We start from the raw sequence: 26,844 nt of genomic DNA, 5'->3' as shown, positions 1-26,844 counted from the left end.
ATAGATAGATAGATAGATAGATAGATAGATAGATAGATAGATAGATACATGATAGGTACATAGCCAACGCTAGCTAATTGGCTTCTTTCCTTACACAACAAATTACTGAACTAGCCTGTATTATTAATTTGACCTAGAGAGTATTTGTGGCACTGTTTTACAGAACTGGTGGCATTTCACATGCCTTCTTCCATCCTAAAGCCTAGTTGGCTCTGAAGTTGAAAGAGGAGATGAGCAGGGAGAGGGGGGGCAGCAGGGCCAAGTCACAGGTTCTCTGAAGAGCGGGCGCCCCAGACGGCTGCTACTCACTTTTATTGCAGTGTCTCCCGTGCCAGCCCTCTCGACATTGGCACTTGTTGGGCTCGTAGCAGGTTCCGTGAGCACCGCAGCCAGGCTCGCAGACAGCTAGGATCAGAGCAGAGCACAGCTATGCTTCCTCAGCCTTCCCATTTCCTTCTTTTAAACAGAGCTACAAGGCTACTTTTCCTTTTTAGTTCTTTAGAATGTGTTAACTTTGGCTTCACCCATTACTTTTTTTTTTTTCCCCCAAGTCACTTTCCAGCCAAAAGTCAGCCTCAAAGTTCAGGGAGGAAAAAAACAAAACCTTCTTAGAAAGGATCTTTATACTAAGCATCATGTTTCTCATACACAATGACTCTCGGTGAGATTTTGAAACTGCGGGATCCTTTCAGGAAAATCCCCAATAGACAAACAAACAAACAAACAAAAAACAAAAAACAAAACTGAAAGAATTTAGCTGTGTGCATAAGTATTTTATGTGCAGTGCCTTTGGTCTAAGTAAAAGACGCATATACAGGAGGGAAAAAGGTCAACTCTAAAGCCAGGCAACATGCAGCAGGCATGGCTGTCACATCCAGGGAGGACATCAGTTCAGCCATACCCGTACCCAAACTGCTACTCCGTGTGGTACTTACGCTTAGAACAGAGGTCTCCTTGGTAACCTTTGGGGCACTTACACTTGCTTTTACCGATGCATTTACCTCCATTTCGGCAGGGTTGGGGGCATTTGCCTGCAATACAGAGGAAAGTAGCTAAGGAAGGAAGCAGCTCTGGGCTTTATTCAACAGTAATTACATCTTTCAAAGGAGTAACGAGGCTTCGAGGGGAGAAATGCTTTGAAATGGCAGTTATTTCTCTTTATTTCAGGTCTACACTGGCTTTTACATTGTTTTTGTTTTGGAGATAAATTAATATATTGACATGATTGTATATATTATATAACATAAAATAGATTATATGTGACTCCTCTTCTTCAGTAATGAATACACTGACAAATGCATGAAAAAGAAAAATTTTAACTATTCTGGTTCATAAATGCTTGTAGCTTCATACATTGTTCTAAAATTTAGTATATGACTGACTTGCCACAAGATATTTTCCACAACTTCCAGGTTTTTTGTATCACTTCTTCTTTGGGAAGTCAGTCTGTCCATACCCATACCTGGTGATATCTTAGCTTAGCATCTTTCATATTTATTTCCCTCCACAATCAAGAATTTCCTATTTGAAGGGTTACTTTTCAGAAGTACGTGATAAGGGACTATTAACCGAAGGCTGAAGCCAGCTCCTGCCAAGTATGCAATGATGTGTGATGATGTCCCAAAAGACAGCCAGAAGCCATCACATTTCAGTGTTGACTCAGTTTGGGGTTTCACTCTTGCTCTTTTTTTTTTTTTTTTATCTTTATTGTTTTTTATGGCCAAAGAATGCTTCAGATGAAAGAGTTGATGAAAGAGCTGAACTTCATATGAAAACTTCATATAAAAATGCTTTAGTTTTTAGTTTGTACTTATCCCAAAGAACTTTGTTTATGAATTGGACAAAGCCACATTTTAGTCTCGAAGACAATATACACGTAATAGTGTTGGGAGGTGAAGGCCTCCTGAAACTGCAATAGAGGAGACTTTGGCTTTTTTCCTCCTAAAGATCTATGGCCCCCTTTCTTGAGACAGAGTCTCACGTGGCCTGGCTTGCCTCTGACTCACTGTACAGCTGAGGATGCCCTTGAACTCCTTTCTGATCCCTCACTCCACCTACCCAGTGCTGGGTCATAGGGTGGACTCACCATTATACACAGTTTGATTCAGTGCTGGTTTCAGACACAGGGCTTTGCACATGTTAGACAAGCACCCTTGTCCCACCGAAGCAGCAGTCCTAGCCCCCCAAACCACCTGCCTTATTGACCTCTGAAGTCCAGAAGAACCCCCCTTTCTAAAGAATACCATTTACAGCTTAATGATGGCCTCTGCTCTTACTTAAAAGAAAAGGCTCTAATTCCAAATTCCCAAAGCAGCGTCTGACCCCGGCCAGTCACAAAGCTGGATCACACGGAATTCTCTCCAGTGCTGTGGGCTTCTTTGAGCCAACTCTACGTGAGATGGTCACCACCCAGCAAGAAAGACACAGCTCCCTTCCACGTAAACAAGTTGGCGGGATGAGTGCTCCGTGGCGGGTGTGTGGAGCGTGGGGCGAACCTATGATCAGGAACAATGCAGAATGACTGGTAGAGTCTTCTTGATTCTATTGATCAGTTTGTGTTCTTGGTAGGAGGGGCGTGAAGAACCTTCTCAGCTGAGAGATAAGGACAGGAAGCTCTCTCCTGGTTCTTAATCATCAGCAACTTGATTTCAGGGAACTGTTAGGCTATGGATCTCATGGATCTGATTGTTTTAGTATTCAGAACACCCAAAGCGTCTGAATGCTGACTTCTTTTGCCTGAGAATACTTTGCAACCGTGTTGCATTGATTGGAAGTAGGTGTATGAAAGCCTGAGGAGTCAACATATTTGTGTAGATTTCAATAAGGTTAAAAGTGTTGGCAGTGTAGCCCACAGAGGAATCCTTGTGAGAACAATGCCATAAGGCACCCACGGTGAAGGCCTAAGGTCCCCCACCTGTGAGACTGCGGGATAACTTCAGGTTGTGACTCTGTTTCACAGACAAAAAGATGAAAGAGCTACAGGGTGTTCAGGGGCCAACAACCATCATGTGTGGGCCTTAGAAAGATGAGTTGGGCTTTTCTTTTTTTTGAAAGATTAGTAGTTTTTAATAATTTTCTTCAACAGTCTAAGTTACTTTCTATGGAGAATTTTTATGACAAGGTCCCGCTAAGTTATTGTAAAACTTATTTATAAATATTTATAAACTTATTTATAAATATATAATTTATAATTTTAAATCATAAACAATTAAAAGTAAACAACTATAGTTTGTCATCTTCAATTATTATAAACAATTAAAATATAACATAATGTGACACAAATAATCTGTGTGACCTTTTTAACTGAAGTTCTGTGAGAGAGTCTTAGGAAACCTATAAGCCTCACGCAGCAAGATATTATGCGCAGCTGGCGTCCTGCACAGCTCTGAGGATGGCCTGGCTAGCCCAATGACAGCAATCTTAGAAGAAGCCAGTCACAGTGGGGCTTGAGACGGCATCATCACTGGTAGAAGGGAGGGGAAATGGACATTAGACACATGTCTCCGTAAAGAGGAGCACTGAATGCGAGGAGACTGGAGAAACTGCAGCGCGGCCAGTAGGCTGGGAAGTAGAAACAGCATCAGAAACATTGTTCCTGTGTGGCCCAGCGACTCTCCTCCCAGGTGAACAGCCACAAGAAATGTGAGATGGCTCAGCGGGAAATGGACCTGCCACCAAGGCCTGAGTCCAGTCCCCAGGAGCCACCAGGCAGTAGAGAACTGACTCTCAAAAGTTGCCCTCTGACCTCCACACATATGCTATGGCATACATTTGCCATACATGTACACACCCCAAAAAGTATAAAGCTGTCAGCATGGTGGCCTGCTCACAAATACTCACAACTGCATTGTTCAAACAACCCACGAGAGGGAACAACTGAAACGTTCCTCGACTGTAGATGGATAAACAAATGACACCTGTCCACACTACTGGATGTGACTCAGTGATGAAAAGGAGCGATGTAGCTTCCTAGTTGTCAGGCCCTTCCATTTAGGAGACATTTCTAATGAACATACGTATGAACAGTTTTTGTTTGTTTGTTTTTAGGGTGGTGATAAATTTTTCTGAAATCAGATATAGGTGACAGCGTAACTGGTGGTTATGCAGGATGATGCACTTTAAAACGCTGAGTCTTATGGTATGTGTGAATTATGAATTCACTAAAAAATAAGAATAAACCATTCAACTCCGTATTTTGTCTTCACACTCTTACAGAAACTTCAACTCTGGACCTATTTCTGCTTTTTTTTTTTTTGGTAATGTTTCCTTTAGTTAAATTAGAAAGTTTTCTAAAGGGATTTGAATAAAACATGTCATTGGATCTATGATGAGTTTTCAAAAACTACATTTTTGGTCCAGTTAGAATTTAAGAAAGAAAGACAGACAGTGGAGAGAGGGAATTGGGGAGGGATAAAGAGAGGGTTGGAGAAGGATGAGAGGGAGGGAGAGGGGAAGGAGGGATGGAAGGAAGTGGGAGGGAGAAAGAGAGGGAAGGGAAGAGAGAGAAATCCTCTGCCAGAGGAAAGGTCCTCAGCACAAAGGCATGAAAGACAACCTTGGACGAAATGAGCCCACAAACAAAGACTCATAAACAAACGGAGGATGCAGTGTCTGGGGCTGAGCATGGGGAGAAAATTGAGAGGAGTTAGCACAAGACACCTTTATCAGGAAAGAGTAATTAATAAGAAGGGAAACCACATCCTGACAATTAATTACATGTTTTAAGGAGACTTCAGATCTATTTCATTTGAACTCTATAAAAATGGTTACTTCACTTACTACTCATTAAAGTACAAAAACCCACAAATAAATTAGAGGTTGGAAGTTAAAATAGGAACCTAGCATTATTCAATTCTGAGTCTACCTCAGCTTTGGGAACAATGGCTGCAAGCACAGCTTCAGAGAAGGTACAGCTGGGAAAGACTCCCCTGGACACACATGGACAAGTCGGGAGCAGCCCCCTCAGCTGGTGTACCCGGTAGCCAGATGGCTCGTGCTCCCGCCTGGACATGTGTCTCCATGCTTGTCTTCTGGGTCCCAGCGAGGCTTAGACTGAATTGGCTCATTTCTGAGGAGTGGCTTGCTGAGCTCTGGAGAGCTGGTAGGTGACAAGAGCTGGGACTTTGGTACAATCCCATCCTTCAGCTTTTTGTATCGAAACATCACGGATGAGCCAGGATAGGCAGAGTAGGTGTCAGGTTTAAGTTCACAGCTCAGCTATTTTTTTTTTTTTTAATTAAGAGCACTAATGTAACGCTGCTATGGAAGACACAGGCATTTCCAGGGCCCCCTAAAGCTTCTTTTGCCCCACCCCCAGCATGTCCAGTTTCCACTGTCATCAATTAGGCTTGAACTTGAAAACTGTGGACCGATAGGTAGACCCTTTTGTGTGTGTGTGTCTTCCTCCTTTTACATAATATATTCCTGAGAGTACTCAGGTTGCTGTGTTATTGTTGTTTTAATTTCTATGCCCTGTTTTTCTTTTCTCTGGGATGCAGGGGCATCTCTCCTTTCCTCTTAGATGGCCAGTAGGCTCAGTCTACTCTAGGGATATTAGTAACGATGTGGAGGACGAACAACGGTGGAGGGGGGGACCCTGTACTTGTGGGTAGGAAAACAAGTCTCAGGGAGAGCATTTGTCTCCAGCCTCTGGGGTAGGCCTTGCCTTCAGATAAGGGGATGGCAGATGAATCCAGAAGAAAGAAATCACTGGCCTGAGACCTCACATGAGGTCCCCACTCTGTCCCAGCCTCAGATTCACAAGCAGCAAAAGGAAGCATGAGACAAAGTTTTTCAGGTTCCTCACCCCCAAGCCAAAAAGAATGGCAAAGTCTCTACTCACTCATTTCACACTGCTCTCCTTCGAGTCCTGGAGGGCAAATACATTTTCCTGGGTAAAAGCAGGTGCCTCCATTAAAGCAGGTGGCTGAACAGTTCGCTGTAAGAATGAGTGACAGGATGCTTCATTAGACAGGCAGTCAAGCCTAGCAAAAATCCCACTTAGGGTGGGTGACTCTCCCATTTACTTATTAAACAACCCACTTTAGAGTTTAAAAAAAAAAAAAAAAACCAGCTTGGTCCATTATTTGAAAAAAACTGATTCAAGTTGTAATTACAAATTACAAAGACTCTATTTCAGAACATAGAGAATAGGATATCACATATTGAATTTATTCCTAAAAAAAATGGCATACTATGTAAAAAAAAAAAAAAGAAACAAATAAATAAAAAAGATCCTTTATATAAAATCTATGCTCTAAGAAGAAGACTCTACAAATCCAAGAAAAAAATTTTGAAAAATGTTTTGAAAGCATCAAGTTGGAAGATAAAGGGAGAAAAGTTATTTGGATTAGATAAAGGGAAGAGAAGTGTCAAAAGTGTCAGGGTCCAACAAGGAGAGAGCAACTCTCAGGAAGACGAATGGAGGTTTGTTTTAACGAATAGGATTTTAAAAGAGACTGTCACGGTACTTGGAGTAATTGCATCCAGAGAGACAGGATGTGGACCCTGTGAGGTCCCAGGGACGAGGATGAGCCATGAAGGGAGATGACGAGACACCCCTGGGGATGAACACCTGTGACTTGTCCCAGGCCCCTCCCTCTTGGTGTCAGTCTCTTGAAATTCACTGATCTTTGGCACTTAAAGCAGAGACTAGAGAAATGGAAATAGGAGAGGGGAAATGGTGTAGAGTACGGCAGCTTCACTCATTCAGTAACGAGGGTTAAAATGAAAGCTTGGGCCAGGTGGAGAAGCACAAGACTGTAGTCACAGAGTTCAGGGAATAGAGGCAGGGAGAGGTCAGTGTCATTTCTGGCTACATAGTCTGAGGCCAGCCAGCCTGGGTTTGTGGCTATGTGAAATCCTGCCTCAAAAAAAAAAAAAAAAAAAAAAAAAAAAGCTTGGATGTTTTTCTATTTCACTTATATGTCCTGAGTTTGTCCTTGTAAAACAGGTAAATAAAACAGTGTGAGAGTCAAGACATTTAAAATGTTATGTGTCCTGTGGAAGAGAAGTTCAATGAAAATGCCGTAAGAGAACATCAGGTTTCTCAATCGACAAACCACATTCAAAGTCGCTAACACCTCCCAGCTGGAAACAACTAGCGCTTTTAGCCTCTCCATGTGAAAGGAGCTGAGGCAGATCACTCTGGTACCGGACTTAAGAGTTCCGGGACTATAGTGCTCTGGGCCCTCTCTTTGCCACTTGGAGGTAGTGTTCTCAGGGGTGGGCGGTTGTTTCTATGAGTGGGCCCTGCCTCCCCACTGGTTGTTCATATGTCTCCCCAGAATAGGAGGGAAGGAGAGGACATCAGGATCAATGTTCACTTGGTCCACACCCATGGGCTCTGATGTTCACTGATATGTACAGGGCTGTGGGCCTGACAGCGCACCTGAAATAGAACTTGCTAAATCTGACTATATAATTTGATGGCCTACCTTCCTATCCCCTTTCTTCTTGAGCTAGCAACCTTTCTTCTTGTGTGTGCTAGTCTTGTTAGTCTTTAACTCATGATTCTTCTGCTTTAGCCACCAGAATGAGGACTTGCAGATATTGAAACCACGCCTGTCCCTGCAGTTTTATATTCAATTGACACAAGCCAGAGTCATCTGAAAGAGGGGAACCTCAGTTGACAAAACGTCTCCATGAGATCCAGCTGTAAGGCACGTTTTTAATTAGTGATTAACGAGGGAGGGCCCAGCCCATTGTAGGTGACGTCATCCCTGGGTTCTCTAGGAAAGCAGACTAAACAAGCCGTGATGAGCAAGCCGGTAAGCAGCACCCATCCACGGCCTGTGCAGCAGCTGCTGCCTACAGCTCCCTTCCATCTCCTGACCACCTCCAATGATAAACAATAATGTAGAAGTATAAGCCAAAAAAAAAAAAAATTTTTTTTTTCCTCCCCAACTTGCTTTTGGTCACTGTGTTTCATCACAGCAATAGTAACCCTAATTAGGACAACACTCAAGTAACTTGTCCTTATTCTTATGGACTTTTCAACTACTTCTGTCACCCTGGCCGAGATTTTCAACATTTCTGCCGTGGTTCAGCTTTGGTTTCATGAGCTGCAAACTCGCTCAGCAGAGCACTATGTGGAGAAGAGGAGGATCACCCCAGGCGGGATTGAGTAGAATGTGGCTAGGTCACAGGGACCATCAACCTCAGTAGTGGTCCCCTCTTTACTGCCTTTCCATGTAATCTCTCTTACAGATACTCCCACCATGAAGCCGGCTTCCATGTTGGGATGGAGCCTGAGGGCCTCACCAGAGCCGAACAGATGGTGGCATGCTACTGAAACTCTAGAACTGTGAGCTTATTTGGCCTCGTTTCTTTGTAAAACCTCCAGCCTCCAGTGTTTTGTTATCCCAACAGAAAGTTTTACCAGGAGCCAGAGATGCCGATTTTCTCTGTGGCTGAGGGTAGCTGTGGCTCTCTGGCCAGTGCTTAACTAGATACTTCCTAAAGTTTGTGGCAGATGTCCCCAAGGCCAATGGATGTGATTCTTCAATGTTTGTTTCAAAATATAGTGCCAAAGTCTAGCTCCATGCCAATTAAACCACTTTCAGCCATTTCTTACTCCTTTGTGGATAACAAAAGAATCTTCTGTTGAGCCAGCAAAAATTAATAAGTTTTATGTTCCCAGGTCTCCAGTGAGACCAAACGGAGTTTCAACAGATTTTTCCAAATGAGTTTTTTTAAATTAATAGAGTATAACATGTAGAAAAAAATCTTTATCTGAAAGACAAAATATTATGAAATGTAAGATGTACTGGAATACAAATATATAGTTTTGCCTTCATGGCTCTGAAGTATTTATGACACTGTAACATATGTGTGAATATTTTATACATATGTGTGTGTGTAATATATATGTATTGCAATAGCCAATGTGGTGGTCATGCCTGCAGTCCCAGCTACTTGGGAGACAGGAGAGTTGGTTGAGTCCAGGAGTTCTATGTGGTATCAGGCTATCTATGCCTGTCAGCTATCTGTACTAAGTTCCATATCAATATGGTGACCTTCTGGTAGCAGGGAGTCACAAGGTTGCATGAGGATGGATGACTCAACCCAAGTTGGATAAAAGATCTCAGTAGATCTTTCATTGTATATGGCCCAGTAATAATGGCCACAGCTGAATAGACAAGTGTCACTAATCATTTCATTCATTCTGGGTGTGTATGAGCTCACTGCTCAAGTCTCTGAAGGTTTTCTTTTTCAATAGTTCTGTTACAGGCTGAGTTTTATTCCATTCCAAGAAATGCCTGGTTGTGAAACAGCAGAGATGTCAAAGGCTAAATTTGAATGAATGAAGACACGCTCTGTGTAGTCTTACTGACTTGCTGCCATTACGTCTTGGTCTTTAGGAGTATGTATTTAAAATATTTTTAACCTGATGCTGTGGTTTAACAATAAATAAAAATACAAATACTCTTCACTATTATCTCAGCTAGAGGGTAAAAATCAGGAGGCAAATAGCTTAGGTTCAGATTGAAAGAAGGAAAAACTCAAAACCCTTGTCTATTCAAGGCTCAGGTCACGTGGGAGGAGCTGGGCCCTGATTAGCTAGAGAGGCAGGCAGCCTGGTGCAGTGGAAGGAAGGAATTGAGGTCAAGCAACATGAACCTCAGTGCGCTTCTTTAGGAGTGAAATGTAGAACGCTTTCCACGTCTCAACAGCTGTGGTATGTAAGTACCTTGTGTATCCTAAGACAGCAAATAACCTCAACTCACTCTTCTAGATCTTACCAAGAACCCTTTGCCTTAACTTCCCCCTTTTTGAAAAACTGCACACACACACACACAAACACACACAAAACAAACAAACTGCAGATTTACTCTGTGCTGAATGACTGATCACAGGAGATACTTCTTTAAAAAGCATTTATTAGTCTATTTAAAAGAATATTTCGACAATGCAGCCACTCCTGATGAGATCTGATAGACTAAGATCAGAAGGAAGGAGAGGGGGACCTCCCCTATCAGTGGACTTGGGGAAGGAGCATTCGTGAAGAAGGGGAAGGGAAGGTGGGATTAGAAGGGGAGGAAGGAGGGGTTTATGGGGGAATACAAAGTGAATAAAGTGTAATTAATAAAAGTTTTAAAAAATTTAAAAAATTAAAAAAAAGAATATTTCATTAAAAAAATCAATATATAGTTTTGATTTTGGCAAATAGCTTTATGGATAGAAGGATCCCTTCAATAAATCCATGTACTTTACAGAGTATTTAAAAGTATTTTCCCACTGAAAACTTGTGGACTCCGTAAGTAGTTTTGTTCAGGGCCAAGTTTGAATCCACTCCTTGTGAGTGGAGTCTGACATGTCACCGCCATGCCTAGGAGGAGGCATCCAACCTCTTGTAAAATAGAGTATGGAAGGAGGCCCTCTACATGGTCGGCGACACCGAGACTTGAAATCACTGCTATTTTATCATACATCTAGGAAAGGAACTGGACCTGTGTGCCAGCAACCCTCACCGCAAATGTTAACTGCGCTGGGATTCTTGCTTTGCAGCTGACGGGAGGCTTCCCTTGTCCTTATATTTATTTTCCCCATCTTCCTACCCTTCTGAGGACCACAGATGGGTACTGTATAGGTCACTGGCCTGTATTCCTGCCTTGGAGCATTCTGGGAGCAAAATAAAGTTCTGCTGGGCTAAGCAACACCCAGTTGGGGCTCTAGTTAGTATGGCAACGTCACGTCACGTGACATACCGTGTTTTCAAAGCGATGACACTCCAAATGTTTATCTGGGGTCCTGAAGCTCAGTGATTAAGAACACTGGCTGTTCTTCTAGAGGACAGAGTTTGATTCCCACCACCCACACAGAGGCTTAAAACCATTTGTAATTCCGGCTCCATGGAATCCCATGTCTTCCTCTGGTCTCTATGAGTGTGTGTGAAAACACACAGACACACACACACAAGTAAGTAAATAATAAGCCTTTTAACAAATGACAACAACAACAATTGTCATTTGTCACACTACCTTTGTCACAGTTGACTCCGTAGAATCCAGGTGGGCAGATACAGAAGCCAGGCGTGACACACAGGCCGCCGTTCATGCAGCGAGGTATGCAGAGGGCTTACGGGGAGAGAGGACAAGGATTAAGGCCAAACGGGCTTCTGGAGCAGGACCATTTTGCCATGCCAACAGTTCCACAACCTAAGGCTTCGTGGATGAACCTGAAAGGTTTAGTCTCTAGATTTACAGTTTTGCTATGTTAAAAATTGTTTTGTGGCATTAATCCAGCTATTTTTTAACTTTTTGGCTTATTTCTTAGACAAGAATTTTGAGGGTTTTTTTTTTTTTTTTCCTACTTTGAACGCTCGGTTGAATCTTGCCCAGACTCAACTTGACTATGATATGTTTTTATTAACTGTGGATATTTTTTCTGCCCCGTTTCCTTGATCTTCAAAAACTAAGGTAAGTGAAAATAAGAAAATATTCTTAGAACCATGCATGGAGATAACCTAGAACCCCTGCACAGATGTAGCCCATGGCAGCTCCTTGTCCAAGTGGGTACCCTAGTAAGGGGAAAAGGGGATGTCTCTGACATGAACTCAGTGACTGGCTCTTTGATCACCTCCCCCTGAGTGGGGGAACAGCCTTACCAGTCCACAGAGGAAGATAATGCAGCCAGTCCTGATGAGACCTGATAAGCAAGGGTCAGAGGGCATGGGAGGAGGACCTCCCCTATCAGTGGACAGGGCAGGGGGGAGTGGGGCTGGGAGGAGACGAGGGAAGAGGCTGCAGCTGGGATACTAAGTGAATAAATTGAAATTAATAAAAAAAATAAATTTTAAAAAAGAATATTTTTATTTCTTAAAGGTAAAAAGCATTTTTTGCTTACTCTGGTCAAATAAGTTCTTGGTATTTAAAGATCGCGTGATTGATACTCACTTTCTCACTTATCTCTTTTCTTCTGATATTCTCAAAAACAGTACCACTAAAAGAAATGTACTACGAAATTTATGTTCAGCCCTTCTTTCAGTTTATTCTAAGGTATAACTTATACTGGGGCATGGATTTAATTGTGAACCGAGCTGTTTTTAGTTGGAAGAATTTCAAATCAGTTGTGATATTAGCTCCTTTGAGACTTTCAGAAAGGTCCAACAAAGTACACTGTAAATGTTAGGTTGGCTGGAGGCTTGACCACAGAGGGCCAAGGGCCGAGGGCCGAGCTCAAAGTTCTCTGGCCAAAGTTCTGACCATACTGCATTAACAGAAACCGACCCATAGAAGAACGACTCTCAAACAGGTCTTCTGTGGCTTTTTAAAGTTTCACCGATCCCTAAAATATCACTAAATAATAATAATAATTTCAAGAGATGTGTTGCAAACAGCAGCGAGCCAAGTGGGGTGGCTGTGGTGTCAACGGACGGTGGCTGGGAAGCAGGCAAAGCAGGACAGCACCTTCGCTTACCTTTCTCACAGTGAGGCCCGTAGAACCCATCGGGACACTCGCAGACTCGCCTTTCATTACAGAAGCCTCCATTTCGACAGCCTCCGGGACACTCGGCTGCAGCAGAGACACAGAAGGTATACAGCGTGACCTTGAGTTCAGGCCAGGCCAGGCCCAGACACTGGGGGTCGTTTACCGATTGAATACCGGCAATCTTTCGCCTTCCCTCCATACCCCTTGGCTTTCCTCCCTCAGTCTTCTTCCTGCAACCCTATTTCCAACAGTACGAGGTGCACATGAGGAGAATAAAGCAGTGTTTATTCTGCCCACCTCCTTAAGTATGGTAACTCTTTAAATTCGTGCCAGAGGAGTAGGGGGGGTTGTCTTTGATACTCGCCGCCAGAGAGCAGATGGCTTATTTTTATTATTTATTTCTGTGTATGTTTAGGACATCGACTGGCTCCAAAGCTTAGGCTTGATGCTGGAAGCAGGGAGGAGCTATGCCCTGGTGGTTAGGGGGCACCCAGGGTACAGCAGTGAAGTGCTGAGGTCCCTCCTGGCGTGGTCGTTACGTGATGGTGATTTTCTGCCTTCTGCGGCTGTGAACTGTGCCAGGCCTTTGGCAGGGGGTTGGGCAGCGTGGCTTTCAACAGGGGGAAATGTTGGTCGTGGGTGGGATACACCTGCGGATCCCTAAACGTTGTGTTAGAGAAGGGGGAAGAGGGGCCAGTGCTGTCACAGCACCCTGGAATCCCCAAGTTCCCTAAGTGATGTCAAAGCCTGAGGAAATCTTGGTACTTGTTAATGGACCCTGTGTTTACTATCCTTTCCCTACAAAGTATATATACAAAGGAAACGAAACAAAAAAAGCCCCGCGACTTCCTACCCCCAAAGCCTTCTCTTGCACGCTGCCAGTGCTCACCTTGTTGACATGTTTTGAAGAAGATTGCGTTCTGAGGGGTCCGAAGGATGATGCTGCCTGCAGCATTCATGACAATCACGTTCACTTCAAACGCTGCCACCCCGTCCTGTTTGCCGAGGCATGGGAACCCGACTTGCACAACTAAAACGAAAAGAGAGTCTGTGAAACTGGTTTAGCCAATTGATTTGGCTTTGTAGAAGTCACAGGAAGAGAGACCAAGGAATGCAAACGATTCACATTTCTGTGATTTTCGTGTGCCTCCACTGGAGTTGAGATGGTATTTTTACTATCTGGGCATTCTCTGTGGAACTTATGTACCATTCTGGGTGGAAAAAGAATGAATGTTGGAATGGGAGAAGAGAGGGAACCACAGGGGGGATACAAAGTGAATAAAGCGTAATTAATAAAGAATAATAATAATAAAAAAGAATGAATGACCCTTGGTAATTTGTGTTCCACTAAGGCAGAACTGGCCATATTCTGTTAATAAGCTTTGTGTGTGTGACAGGATTTCTATGTCAATAATCTTGGCTTACATATCTTTTTAAGATTTTGTTTTAATGTATGTGTATGTACATTTGTGTATATGGGCACATGTGTGCAGGCGTGTGGAGGCCAGAAGAAGTGATCCCTGAAAGCTGGAATAGTCAGTTGTGAGCCACCTGATAAAGAAACCAAACTTGAGTTCTTTGTAAGAGCAGTGACTGACTTCTCTTAACCACTGAGCCATCTTTCCAGGGCCAGTTTTCATACCTTAAAAAGGTTGGTTTGTTGTTGTTTTTGGTTTTTGTTTTTCTTTGATTGTTTGTTTTTAAGGTGGGCATGTTTTTTGTTTTTTGTTTGTTTGTTTTTAATCCCAGCACTTGGGAGGTAGAGGCAGGCAGATTTCTGTGAGTTCAAGGCCAACCTGGTCTACAGAGTGAGTTTCATGACAGCCTGGGTGAGCTACACAGAGAAACCCTGTCTCAAACCCCCCCCCTCAAAAAAAAAAAAAAACCAGAAAAGAATTTTGAGGGGGCCTGGAAATTAAAGATGCAAAAAAGGAAGCATAAATGTATTACTTAAAATGAGACATTTGTGGGTATGATTACCATCCCCAAAGAGCCAGAAATAGGCATAAAATATAATGTAATACAATTTCAATTAAGTAAGCCCTTGGAACAATAGCCCACTGGTCTATTTTTTTAATTCTTCTGATTCGAAGGTAAAAAACAAACTCTCTGAAAATATTCTGCAATTCATGCTGGACTCCAGTAGTGACTGAGTAAGCCAGGTTACTATTTTCTCAAGACACCTGTTAGCACAATGGAGTGCTTGGTGTGCTAAGCTAATGCTAGGATAGGCCACATCTTATGAGTTAGTGTCTTGACTTGGAGCCACTTATGCCTCTGTTGGGTACTTGTCCCGTCCAGGTGTTGACAACAAACCTACAAGGCAGGACGTGGCAACTCACGATGTTTCTGCAAAAAGAGGATGAGGAGGCCACCAGTTTTGTTACAATCGCAAATCACTAGGTGAGATAGGCTATTGGATGTTGGCTATTGGATGAAAAGCTGATTGTGGAAGTTCCCAGAATATACCGGATCACCGTAACACCCGCTGAGGAAGAATGATCCAGCTAACTGCTAGACTCCAGGTCTTCCTTCAATTAAAGAAGTAAAAATGCTGCCGGTGCTTGCGTGGAGGGCTTTAACAGTGGGTTCCACCGTTAAACAGGACAAACCTTTTTCCCTTTGGAGTGTGGCTACACATCCCTCTTGGGGTTAGGTGAAGAAAATAGCTGGAAGTTGCTCCTGCCAGCCTACAAGCTGGCCACACAACCTTCTCTATGTACTTGCAAAACGGAAGGTCTTTTGCAGGTTGTGCCATTGCCGAGAGACAGTAGAAATGGAATCAGGTCCTTTGGCAATGGTAAGCCTTTGGGTAGATGTCCACTTTTACCAAAGGCTAAATGCAACAAGGACAGATTTTATGAATTCCAATGCACTCTGTGCTGTGTAATCTACACCGGGCTGAATGAGAAAAACTGTGAAAACTAAAACAGATGAACTCACATGGCATTCGAGTACACATCGATACACAGTTAGTTTATGAGTGCACATAAACTAACTCTCACGGAGAAGTAAATGCAGTATCTCTCTGAATATGCTGTCCACACGAAGGTCATGTGACCCACTTCCCTTGTAGGAAGGTAGAAGATAAGAGGCAGCAGGAACTCAGTCTTGACGTCACAGGGTTATAAACTGTTCCCTGATTAGGGATTGGGAGATGGCCCAGTCAGTCAAGTAGTTGCCTTGGAAGTGTGAAGATTCGAGTTTCATTCTCAGAACCCATGTGAAAACACTGAGTGTGTACCAGTGGTGAAGGTACAAGAAATAACAGACTAGTGCTCAGTGCTGAGCAGGATGTCCCTTCACTCGGGGATCTCCTGAGAAGGGGGGCCAGAAAGGTTGTAAGATCCAGAAGTGGGGGACAACCGGAAGAAGCTGTTTTCTGGACACAGCAGGGAAATGGGAACTTACACTGTGACAGCATGCTCGGAAGACCCATACAAGCTCAAGCCAGACAAAACCGCACTGTGGGGGAGGGGAGGAGGGCACAGACTTCCACCCCCCGGCTCAGAGTCATTGGCAACTGATCACTTCTGGCAGAGGGAGAGTCAGTTTTCTCTAAAGGTGTGCCCCTCGGAATGGCTGACGGCGCTCCAGGACTGGCTCTATACCCACACAGTAGCCTTGATGGGCTTTTATGAGAGAGAGTAGGGGGGGAACAGGAAGCTGGGTGGGTGGCCAGGGGGGAGTGCGCTTGGGAAGAGCTGGGGGAGTGTAAATACGACGAAAACAGGTTATATGAAATTCTCGAAGAACAAATAAAAATAGTTTAAAGTGCTGGGTATGGGTATCCCTTGCAATTCCAGCATGGCGGAAAGCAGGGCCAGGAGGAGCCCTGAAAGTTTACTGGCTGGCTAACACGGCCTAATCTGGTGAACAGGGCAAGGCCTCTCCCAGATTAGATGGATAGTGTTCCAGGGAATGACAGCTGAGGTCGTTCTCTGGCCTTCACACTCACACACACATATGTGCCCTCGTGCCCTCCCACAACCCCAGGAACATGCATGCAAACATACACACGTATGTAGAATATTTCAGTGTAAGTACTAGTGCTTCAGGCTGCTGTGGTGTTCAGTCTCTCAGCAAATACTGACCATTTATTCTGGTCCAGTAATCAAGATGGTGTCCCTCCAACATTAGCACCTACTTAAAGACTTCTGCATACTGGATTCCCAAGACAGTCTACTGCCCTGTGGGCTTCCTGCAGTGACAGAATGTTCACAGTGGCAAAGCCCTGGCTTTATGGAAGAAATTATATATATATATATTTTTTTCACATAACTCAGTAACTTCACTGAACTACGCCACAGTTTGCATTTCCTGTTTTTGTTCTCTTCAAATGCCAGAAGGCAGGCACTTCATAACTGTTAAAGATCAAGAGATGTCCAAGCACAAAGGCTCCTGTGGGATAAAAGAACAGCTTAGCAGATTGGGGTCTAAAACAGCCCAGTGCAATAATGAATGCTACATAGGTGCTTAGGAGCAAAGACACACTGATTTGGTTACTTTTTAATAATTCAAGGTACCTTCGATTCTCCCACTGTGGTGACCAAGCTAATGAGGCTAATGAACCGCTGCCCCGCAATGATCTGAAATCCCCATAAGCTTCTGGCACCTGTGGTTTTGCAAACAAACCCTACATCTGCTTTTGAAAGAAAAGAAAGAAAGAAAGAAAGAGAGAGAGAGAGAGAAAGAAAGAAAGGAAGAAAGAAAGAAACAAAGAAAGAAACAAAGAAAGAAAGAAAGAAAGAAAGAAACACACGTGCACACACCAACATGAAAGGAGCTAAGCAGGCAAAGTGAAGTGTGGGTATATACACATGTGGGTTTCACCTCATCTCAAAATAAAACCTGTTTCTCTCTTAAATCTCTCTTTGCCCCAAGGTGGCGTCCATTTCCCCCTCTAAATTGTGTTTTTACGTGTGTGCGCATGCACGCGTGTAGAAGTGTGTGCACGCATGCGTGTGAAGCCAGGAGTTGATATCAGATGTTTTTGTTGGTTGCCACCTCCTCGTATTTTTTGAGACAAGGTCTCTCACTGCACAGAGTGTTTGCCATTGGCTAGACTGGCTGTCCAGCAAGCCCCAGAGCCCCTCCTGCTGTTCCTGTCTCTCCAGTGCTGGGACTGCAGCTGGGCAATGCCAAACCCAGCTTCTTGCCAGAGATCTGTGTGGCGGGCACCTTCCCAATGGGGACCACGACCCACCTTCTAAATTTTATCTTTCTGGATTTCATAGTATTAGGAAGTGACATTGAAGTTAAATATTCCCTGCTAAGGTATTCTCTCAACAACAATCAGTACTTGCTGTTGAATGTTGTTGAGAAAAAAAAAAAATATATATATATATATACACGTATATATATTTTATATATATACATACATATATATACATATATATATACATATATATATATATATATATATACATATATATATATTCTCCAGTATAGCTCCAAAAGTACAATTCTGGGAAGAATCCTTTGACTAAACACACACACAAATGGTTAAAGTTAGGGGGATGTCAGCTGCAAGCATCAAGTTAGAAATGTAATGATTTCAGTTTTATTGGAGGCTCAGCCAAAGTAGCCATGTAATGAACTGAGCTGATGAATTTTAATGAGTTGCAATAAGCTTCCATATGAGTTTTGCTAATCAGAAAAAGGCAAAGGAAAAGAATTTTAAATGTAGAGTGGATACTGAGAAACATGCTATGTGCTCATTCTTCACCTCTTTAAAAAAAAAAACACAAAAACAAGAGGGGGAAATGATCAAGAAAAAAAAATATTCCAAATTATCTTTGGTTACAAAGAAGCATCAAGTCAAAGGCAGACACTTAGGTGGTGACCATATTCCAAGAACTTTCAGAATTGAGTGTTTTGCTGTCTCGGTGAGGTAGTAAAAAAGTGAGGGAGCGAAGAAACAAAAGCTAGCATCCATAAGATAGAATATTATACTAGTCCCATGCCTTACAAGGGTAAGAACAACTTTCAGAAAGACCTGTAAATTGTGTGTTTGCCATGAAGTGTCAAATGTGAGAACATAGATCCTTGAAACAGGACTAGAAGAAACACAGGGACACTTTGTTTCCTAAGAGCCAGAGACTCCAGGCTCTGGTCTTGACTTTGCTACGTTCCTAACATACATTCCCCTTTGTACAGGTTGGTTACATTGTGTAAGCCTTCGTTTTTTAGGCTTATGAAATGGAGCTACAGTTCTGGTCTTACCATGATCAAGTCAGGTAACACTCGATTGGGTATCACACAAGATGGAAAAACTGGGACCAAATCACATATATACACAATTTTCTCTACCAAGCAGGAAGGTTAGAGCTGAGAGCCTGAGTCGACGTCCCTCTGTCCCTTAAAGGGGTTATGACACTACACCTACTTTCAGGAATGTTTTCTTGGTTATATCATTTGCTCCCAACCACTTTGAATCTCTGTCACGTTTGTGTGCTCTGTGCTAATGCATATTCACTAATGGAATATTTCCATCTCATCAGGCATGTTTGTTTTCTTTTTTCTTTCTTCTTTTATTAAAAAAAAATAACCTTGAATCATTAATGAACTGGGTGTGGTCTGGGCTTTATTGGGTAATTAGAAAACTATAAACCTACCATTTCTTTATTCCCATCCTAATCCTTTGCCTGAAGGACGATAACCGAACTGCCCTCAATTCAATATCTCTCCTCAAGAGAATATTCCATAATCCCTCTGGATGCAAATGTACATTATATATCCTTATCTCCATTAAGTCTTATAAGCAAACCTTTCTCTGAAGCAAAGACCACCCACCTGATGCCTTGTGAGGTACTGTTCCCAGCAGAGGGACATTGACAGTTGGATCTGCCATGATGCCTTTATCCAGGGAGCGCAGAGACAGGAACTCGTAGAAGTATTCTGCCTGCAACAAAAGGCATGACCAGTCAGCACCAGGGAAACCACAGCGATTGAGAAGGCATTTCTTGATGACAGGAGTGTGATCATTTTCCCTCCAGGAACGCTGAAGCCCCCAACATCTAATGTAGCAAGTAGGCACTGATTTAGACCAATGGAATTGGACCAAGCTTGGAGGGAAGAGAGCCCTATAATGCTCAAAGCATTTATTTAGAGCTTGCTCAAAAGGTCATTTAACCTCAACAACATTACTAGTTGCTATCTGTTGAAAAGAATCGGAGAAAAACAGAAAGACAAGACATATCAAAACAACCAGTGACCAGCCCTTAGAAAATTCATCGCAGCAACTTGGGTCATTAATTTCTTTTTTTAATTTGAGAGGAATTTGTTGGTTAGGATTTGTAGAGCTGTAATAAATCATGATTAATAAAACAGAACCCTAATGGAAAAGAGGACACATAGAGCTCCAAATTTAAGGGTCCTGCCATTAAGTTTGAAAGGTTTATATTTAAGCTCTCAATTTAATAGAAAAGCCTAAAAGCTTAAAACAAAACAAAAACACTGCAATGACAACAAGCCATAAAACTTTACAATGTAAACATTTTCATTTTCCCACTATGTCAGTAGTTAGGGGAAAGTCTCGCCACTCTGGTGACCATCGACATGAAAACAGTGGTGGATAGTCTAAACATGGAGCCCTGATGTTTGGGGGGCTGGGTGGGAGGTGGCTAAGAGCACCTGCTGCTCTTCCAGGGAACCAGAGTTCGGTTCTCAGGACCTGTGAGCGACATGGCTCCAGCTGTAACTCCAGCTCCAGGGCAGCTGATGCCCTCTTCTGGCTTCTGAGGATGGACACACATACATGCACACACACATGCACACGCGCACGCGCACACACAGCCACCCCACACACCACAGACACACACGCACACACATACAAGTACTGCACACACACCACACACCGCACACCACACATGCACACATACACACACACACGATACACACATGCACACAATCTTTTTTAAAAAAATGGTTTGAGCTAGGAACAGTCTGTTCTTGCTTAGGAACAATGGGCTACTAATAAAAAGCTCACAGGCTAGCCTGTGAAATCTGCAAGTTGAGCGGTTCTACCATTTTCCGTAGAGATAGAGTCTTGGATGGGTTAATTTTAAGATGAGTTACAGTGTGGACTGAATGAGATTCCTCTTTTGAGAAAATGGGATTTTCCTTACAATCGGCATAATTTTTATTTTATAACATGGAAAATATGAAGAAGACATAGAAGCCATTCAAGCCACTTTCTGCTTTAAATCACTGTCAACTAACTACTAGTCATGAAAGACTTCATGGGAGGGTAATAATGGAATCGCAGCCACCATAGAGATTCTGTCTCCATGTTCAGCAAGCAAAGAAATGCTCTGCATGTTCATGGAGCCAAAATAGCACGTTCATTAGCCAAATCCCCTTCTTCAGCTTGTGGTGGTGATTCGGAAGGTTCCAGAGGAGCGCTGTGTTTGTTCCCTTCGATAGTGTCAGAGTTAGGAGAATTCTCTTACTAGGTTCATCTGCTGAAGGGTCAGTTCACAGGATGGACGGTTGCTACTCTATGGAAGGGAAGGCAGAGATCTGAAGGAAGCCCATGAAAGCAATGCTGTCGGGGAAGGTAATTCGATTTACAATGAACTCCTTTGAGAGGAAGAATGAATAGTATTTCTGTCTCAGCAGAAAAATCAATGAAAAAGACACCAGTTCACCGACCCAGGTGTTTCCAATGACTTCTATCAACGGCATTTCCCGCTCTGTACGTTACTCCACAGTATTTGTTACTAAAACATTTATTTTAAAACACAGTTAAACTGGCACATGAAAGGACTTGGTGCTGAATGCCATTATAATCAACTCTATTCTGGTCATCTGTGCCACCAAGGATAATAAAACAGCAAGCAACAATAGCACAGCAAATCCTAGTGTAATATACATCGTATGTCCAAAGTCATTAGGAGCACGCTATTAATGGGCCTACAGTGGCAGCAAAGAGCTGTGTGGACTTCAAATGCTACACCCTAAGTTACCCTTTGCGACCCCAGAGACATGTCTTTGAGCTTTATCACTCTGGAAATTAAACTGCCTTCCTATAGGTGATATGTTTAAAAGTTACATTTGTAAAACTTCAAGATCATTTTGGTAAGAAACCAGAGTTGGTTTTTTAATTTTAAATGGTTTTATTAATAAGAAAACTGGAACACTGAGACATGATTGAACTAGAACAGATAGCTATTTTCTTTTGAAATTTTTCTACTTTCTCCATCTTTTAAGTATGTGGTTCATTTTATAGTGAAATTTAATGCACTGACTTAAAAAACGAGCATAGAACCCACTGTCAGGCCACACGGCTGATGCCAGTTACTCCTCTGTGCCTTGGAGAAGACCTGTGCTCACACTGCGCTTCTCAGCTCAAAATGTGAAAGAGGAACAACCAGCATTCAAGTTACTTCTGAGTGTTTCTTCCAAAAAAGTTTTCAATAAGGCTGAAAGACTGTGGATCTGGGAGGAATTCAGGCAGAACCCGGAAATGCAACTTTAAGGAGCCTTCAGTTCTCCATAGCACCACCAAATGCAGGCCAGGAAGGCAAGGGTCTCTTGGGTCCATTATCTTCTACCTAGCCTTAGCGTGACTGCGGGGCAGGAGAAGACTAAGGTGAATGGACTTCTCAGATGGCCAATCCTCTGACCTTGGCAGCAAAGTCATCACTATAGACTTCAGGGTATTGCTTTAGTGTCTTTGGTAGCTGGTACACACTACACTTTTCCTACTGCAGTTCTGATCCTGGATCTAAGAAGTCTCCAAATGCAAATTGGTCAAACAGTTTCTTGGGTTTTATCAGCAGAAGGGAGTTGTTGGAGCAAAGCTTGTCTGTTTGTCTTTCTTACTGAGGACAATAATGGTACCTATATTTCCTTCATTCTTGGGTTTTGTTTGTTTGTTTATAAAGTTTTTATTATGCTTTAAATCTCTTTTTATTTATTTAGTTTGTGGTGGCACAGGGTACATGTGGAAGTCAAGGGACAGCTATTGGGAGTTGGTTCTGTCCTTTGTCGTGTGGGTACTGGGGATTGAACTCAAGTTGGCAAGCTCTGCTGAGCTGTCTCGCCTGTCCCATATTTATTTTATATATGTGTGTATCCTTTCTTGCTTACTTTTTTAAAGTTGTATCTTAAAAATACTAACTGGAAAGTCGCTTAGAAATTAATCAACATTTTGTCCAGTCTTGATACTTCTTTGAAAATTTGACTTTGATACTTATTTGAAAATTTTATTTACCATTGTAAAGAGGTCTATCCTTCACTACCATGTAAATAATATATAAATACTATAAATACATATAATATTATATATAAATCTATTCTTCACCTAACTTAAGGTCTTAAAAAGTCATAAAATGGTTACCCAAATGAATGTTAGATTTATGTCATAGTCTAACTTTTAGACAGAACTTTCCATTTTTGTCTTATTTATAATATAATAAATATTCCTAGACCCCAATCTCTCCATTGGAAAAACTTATTTGGAGGCAAATCAAACCCAAATTCTATGCCAAAAAGAACAGAGAACTAGCTTTAAAGTTTGGGAACAAGTTTCACAAATTACAGATTTATTACTTAGATAAAAGGAACTCAGAGCATGAACTGTAATAGCAAAGTTATATTGGAAACCACTATTAGGAAAAAGTACATTTTGTTTTATTAAATGACATTAGTGGAAATTCAGGTAGAGGTAAGGAGGGCAGTTATTTGGGAAAAACATGAAAAGAGTGCTTTGTATTCAAACAAAGAATGGGTCTATTCAGGGGAATAATTAATTCACTTTTAAATTAAGTTGCTGAAAAACTTTTTTTTTGCTGGACTGTTTTGCCACACAGTAATTTTTTTTCATGGAGAAATATAAAAGGCACCCAAATATTATCAAGGGAGGAGTGCTGGAAGCCATTCATCCTGCTTCCAATTGATTTGGCTGAAATTGGAGTCATTCCTTCCAAATAGATGAAGATGTTATTTTAACAGCAAAGTGGACCGACCCAGTAGGCCTTTGGTCTGGAGCTCTTTGGAGCATAAACAGAGAGAAAGACGAGAAACCAACATTAACTCTGGAAGGAATGTAGTGTTTCTTTTCTACCTTTGAACCTCTGGGCTTCCAATGCATGCTTAACCTAGTAAGCAGAGTAATCGCAGAGACCTCTTTCATAAAGCCACGGCCCCCAAATCTCTATTAAGTTCTATCGTGATACTGACCCAAGTGGTTGTAGAAGAAAATAAAACTCTAAAAATATCATCTTTGTTCTAAAGAAAACTCCAAACTGTCACAAATACATAGCATGTGACATTTTAAATAATCCTTGCTGAATGTCTACTACACCCCAATCACTAGTCTCATAGCTCTCTACCATGGCTATAATAGTCTACAGTGATTATAGCATTCAAGAGAGTTCAAATCGGCCGAGTACTAGGTATGGGAAGTATAAAGGGACATAAAATATCCCCTGTACTGTATGAGAGGGGCAGGAAGACGTATCTACTAAAATAAACAAGAAAGGAAACAGTACAAGGTTAAAACCCCAACAAAATGAATAAGTATGCCCAATGCTTAAAATAATCCGCCGCCTGCTTGTCTAGACCGAAGACGGCCAGACCTGCATTCTTCTGAATTCCTTTTGTTACCTCCCTGCAAGACTTCATCCTCCAAACTCTGAACTCAGTGAACCTTGGATTTTTGTCACCGTTGAGTCCTCTCCCACTTCCTGTTTTCTCTGCAAGTCCTAATCAGTTCTTCTCTATGCTCCGATCACAGCAAATCCTAACAAAAGGCCAGCACTGTGGTGTATCCATCCTCCTGTGGCCAGTGACTTCACCTCTGCTGACCTGCAAGGACTTAGTTCTTCCTTTTCTCTTTTGTCTTGCACCAATCGCATCCTCTTATAGACACCTTTTAGGTGATGATGATTGTTCTGGTTGAATGAGTATCCCCTAAAGTGACCAGGGTGGTATAGCCGGAAGATGATGAGATCTGATGGAGATGGGGCCTCCGGGGAGGTCCTGCCACATTCTGCCTGCTTCCTGGATGGACATGTGAACAGTTAACCTCGCCCGCTCCTGCCATAATATGCTGCCCTCTCAAGAGGCCCTGCCTCTTCAAAGTATGAGCTAAATGACTCTATTTTTTCTCTTATAAACCACTTGTCTCAGACATGCAACTGTAGCGATGTGAATGAGCTGACGGCAACTCAACGTGTACCATGAACATCCTGCCAAAATGCATTATGTCCTCTCCTGGGGCTTCAGCTCACGAAGCCTGGTGCATTATCTTCAGAGGCAGCTGGTTTCTTCAGGGCTGGGATGGTACTATCCTTTTTCCAATAGCAAAGACCCTGCCCTTCGTTCACTGTCATCTCTTGCTAACTCTCATATCTTTACAGCCAGGCACCAACGCTTTATCTTCCCTTTCCTTACGCTATCTCTCACTTCTGTCTTTTTCCTTTTATCCACTCTTTCAACTCTAGCCCAACCTTTTCTTTGTCATATTGGCATTACTATAAATCCTTCACATCTTCCTTTTAAAAACACCTATCACAAAACAAACCTGCCAGGCTCATTAAAACATCGCTTTTGTCCTGTCTCAATCCTTTCCTGACTCTTCTTTCCTGGGTAAGGTCTTTAGCCTTGCCAGTGTCTTCACAGACTGGATTAAATCTTCTTCGTGTCTTACTCTTCGACGGGCCTGCTGTGATGCTGCAGCCACGTTCTATTGCCATCACCAAAGCTGACTTCTCTGGACTTCCACCAGCGCGCGCCTTAACATACACGCCACTGTGTCGGGTCATGTTGCTCAGCTGTTCACAGATCATTTCTTCTCAACTAAACAAAGTTTTCTGTGGTGCCGGAGACAGAACCTAGCTTTGCTCATTCTAAGTAGACACTGCACCGCTTAGGCTAAGGGCCCGGCCCCTGATAGTTGTGGATTCCTTGTGGCTAAGAATGGGCTGCGGATATGTTGTTCACCAACAGACTGTTGGAGACTCATACACAATATCCTTGAACACAATTCAAGGAATGAGTGAGAGGGATCTAGAAGCATAAACCCACTGCATTCCAGAACACGTTGCGGTGGCATCAGCTTCCAGTCTATGGCAGGACGGAAGCTTCGTGTTTCGACAATCACTAACTTATTTTGTGGGCCAAAGGCCGACTCCGACTTTGCTGCCTGGTTCATTCTCTGCTGCTCACAGAGAAAATACAGACCACTTTTTTTTTTTTAAGGGTAACCAAATAAATATTGACATTTGACATCTGACATCCAGCCACTCTGTGTGTAGTTTGTATCGGTCTTGTGCATATTCTGGAATAAAGCCTTGACAACGTGACTCCCAGAAAGAACATAAATGGATACTATAAACAGGGTCTGGTTCAGAAAGTAACTGTGTCCCTCTGCTCTTCCAGTTTCCATTTCCCACATTCCTAGTCCCTTTGCTTCCTGTAACTTTCAATATGTAACTGCAATAACACTGGGAATTGTGGGATAGCAACAATGACAGCCCCTTCCCCCGGGCCTTCTTTTGCAACTGGCTTTCAGAATTTTTTTTTTTTTTTTTTTTTTTTTTTGTGAAATCAAAATAAGAAAAAGCACCTTTTCACACAGAGTAGTTACTTAATTAGTTCTCTAATTGGCACTGAAAGGAATGCTGCTTAGGAAGAGAATACCAGGCAGCCAAGGTCTTCTGTTCTAGCAATCATTTTTATGCACACCACACCAGACCACAGCCAGTGGGCTGGATGCAGGGAGTGAAATTATTGGAATATAATGGTGACATTAAAGCTTAAAGTTCAAGTAAACACATCTGGGACCATGCGAGTTTTGTAAACTAAAATTGGCAAGAGATCACACAGTTTGGCTTCACATAAATGTGAAATTTCTAAGACATTTTCCGTTTTTCCTCCTAGCATTTGGAATCACCACTGCTTCTGAAAACCAGAAACAGACCTGGCGAGTTGACAAGCCATTGGCTAGTCGCTCTCTTTCAAAAGTCTTCAAGATGGGGAAGCAACAGAGTGCCACCAAACTCAAGGTGTCTGTTCTCAGAGGGAAGAGCAACAGGGGAGTTAGAAAATCAAGAGCGAGGCATTGGGTGGTAGAAAGGACTTTTCCCAGTCTGTCTTGGGGCCAAAGGAAATAAATAGAGTCACAGTTGTTACAGACGGCTCTGCAGGGCTGGAGGAATATCTCAGGGGTAGGATGCCGGCTCACACGTCCTGGGTCTGAACTCCAGAGCTCTAACAGCAGCAGATGCAGCTCTTTTCCGCCCATGGCTTTCAGCAGACTGCCTGTGTTCCCAGTGGAAAGGATAGTGTAGGCAGCCTTGGGCTTCTGAGTGCTTCTGTTTCCCGCTCTTCCCCAAGGCCTGGTTACTTGTTACCAGCTCCTCAGAGCATGACAGATTCAAAGTAAGCGACCGTGAAGTCTGG

General features: G+C 42.7%; 1 protein-coding gene across 1 annotated transcript in view; it reads right to left on the bottom strand.

Annotated features, from left to right (window-relative positions):
• Wif1 (WNT inhibitory factor 1) overlaps positions 1 to 26,844 on the bottom strand; it is a 61,510-nt gene that overhangs the window by 3,122 nt on the left and 31,544 nt on the right. The window contains exons 3-9 of the mRNA XM_055626053.1: positions 19,228 to 19,336; positions 13,322 to 13,462; positions 12,421 to 12,516; positions 10,983 to 11,078; positions 5,843 to 5,938; positions 936 to 1,031; positions 310 to 405 (exon numbers count right to left, since the gene is read on the bottom strand). Coding sequence (XP_055482028.1) covers positions 310 to 405; positions 936 to 1,031; positions 5,843 to 5,938; positions 10,983 to 11,078; positions 12,421 to 12,516; positions 13,322 to 13,462; positions 19,228 to 19,336 — 730 coding nt within the window. The remainder of the gene's footprint in view (positions 1 to 309; positions 406 to 935; positions 1,032 to 5,842; positions 5,939 to 10,982; positions 11,079 to 12,420; positions 12,517 to 13,321; positions 13,463 to 19,227; positions 19,337 to 26,844) is intronic.

This window comes from Psammomys obesus, unplaced genomic scaffold (genome assembly GCF_907164565.1).
Source record: "Psammomys obesus unplaced genomic scaffold, mPsaObe1.curated_primary_1811, whole genome shotgun sequence".
Lineage (NCBI taxonomy): Eukaryota > Metazoa > Chordata > Mammalia > Rodentia > Muridae > Psammomys > Psammomys obesus.
This window is presented reverse-complemented; position numbering and strand designations above follow the sequence as displayed.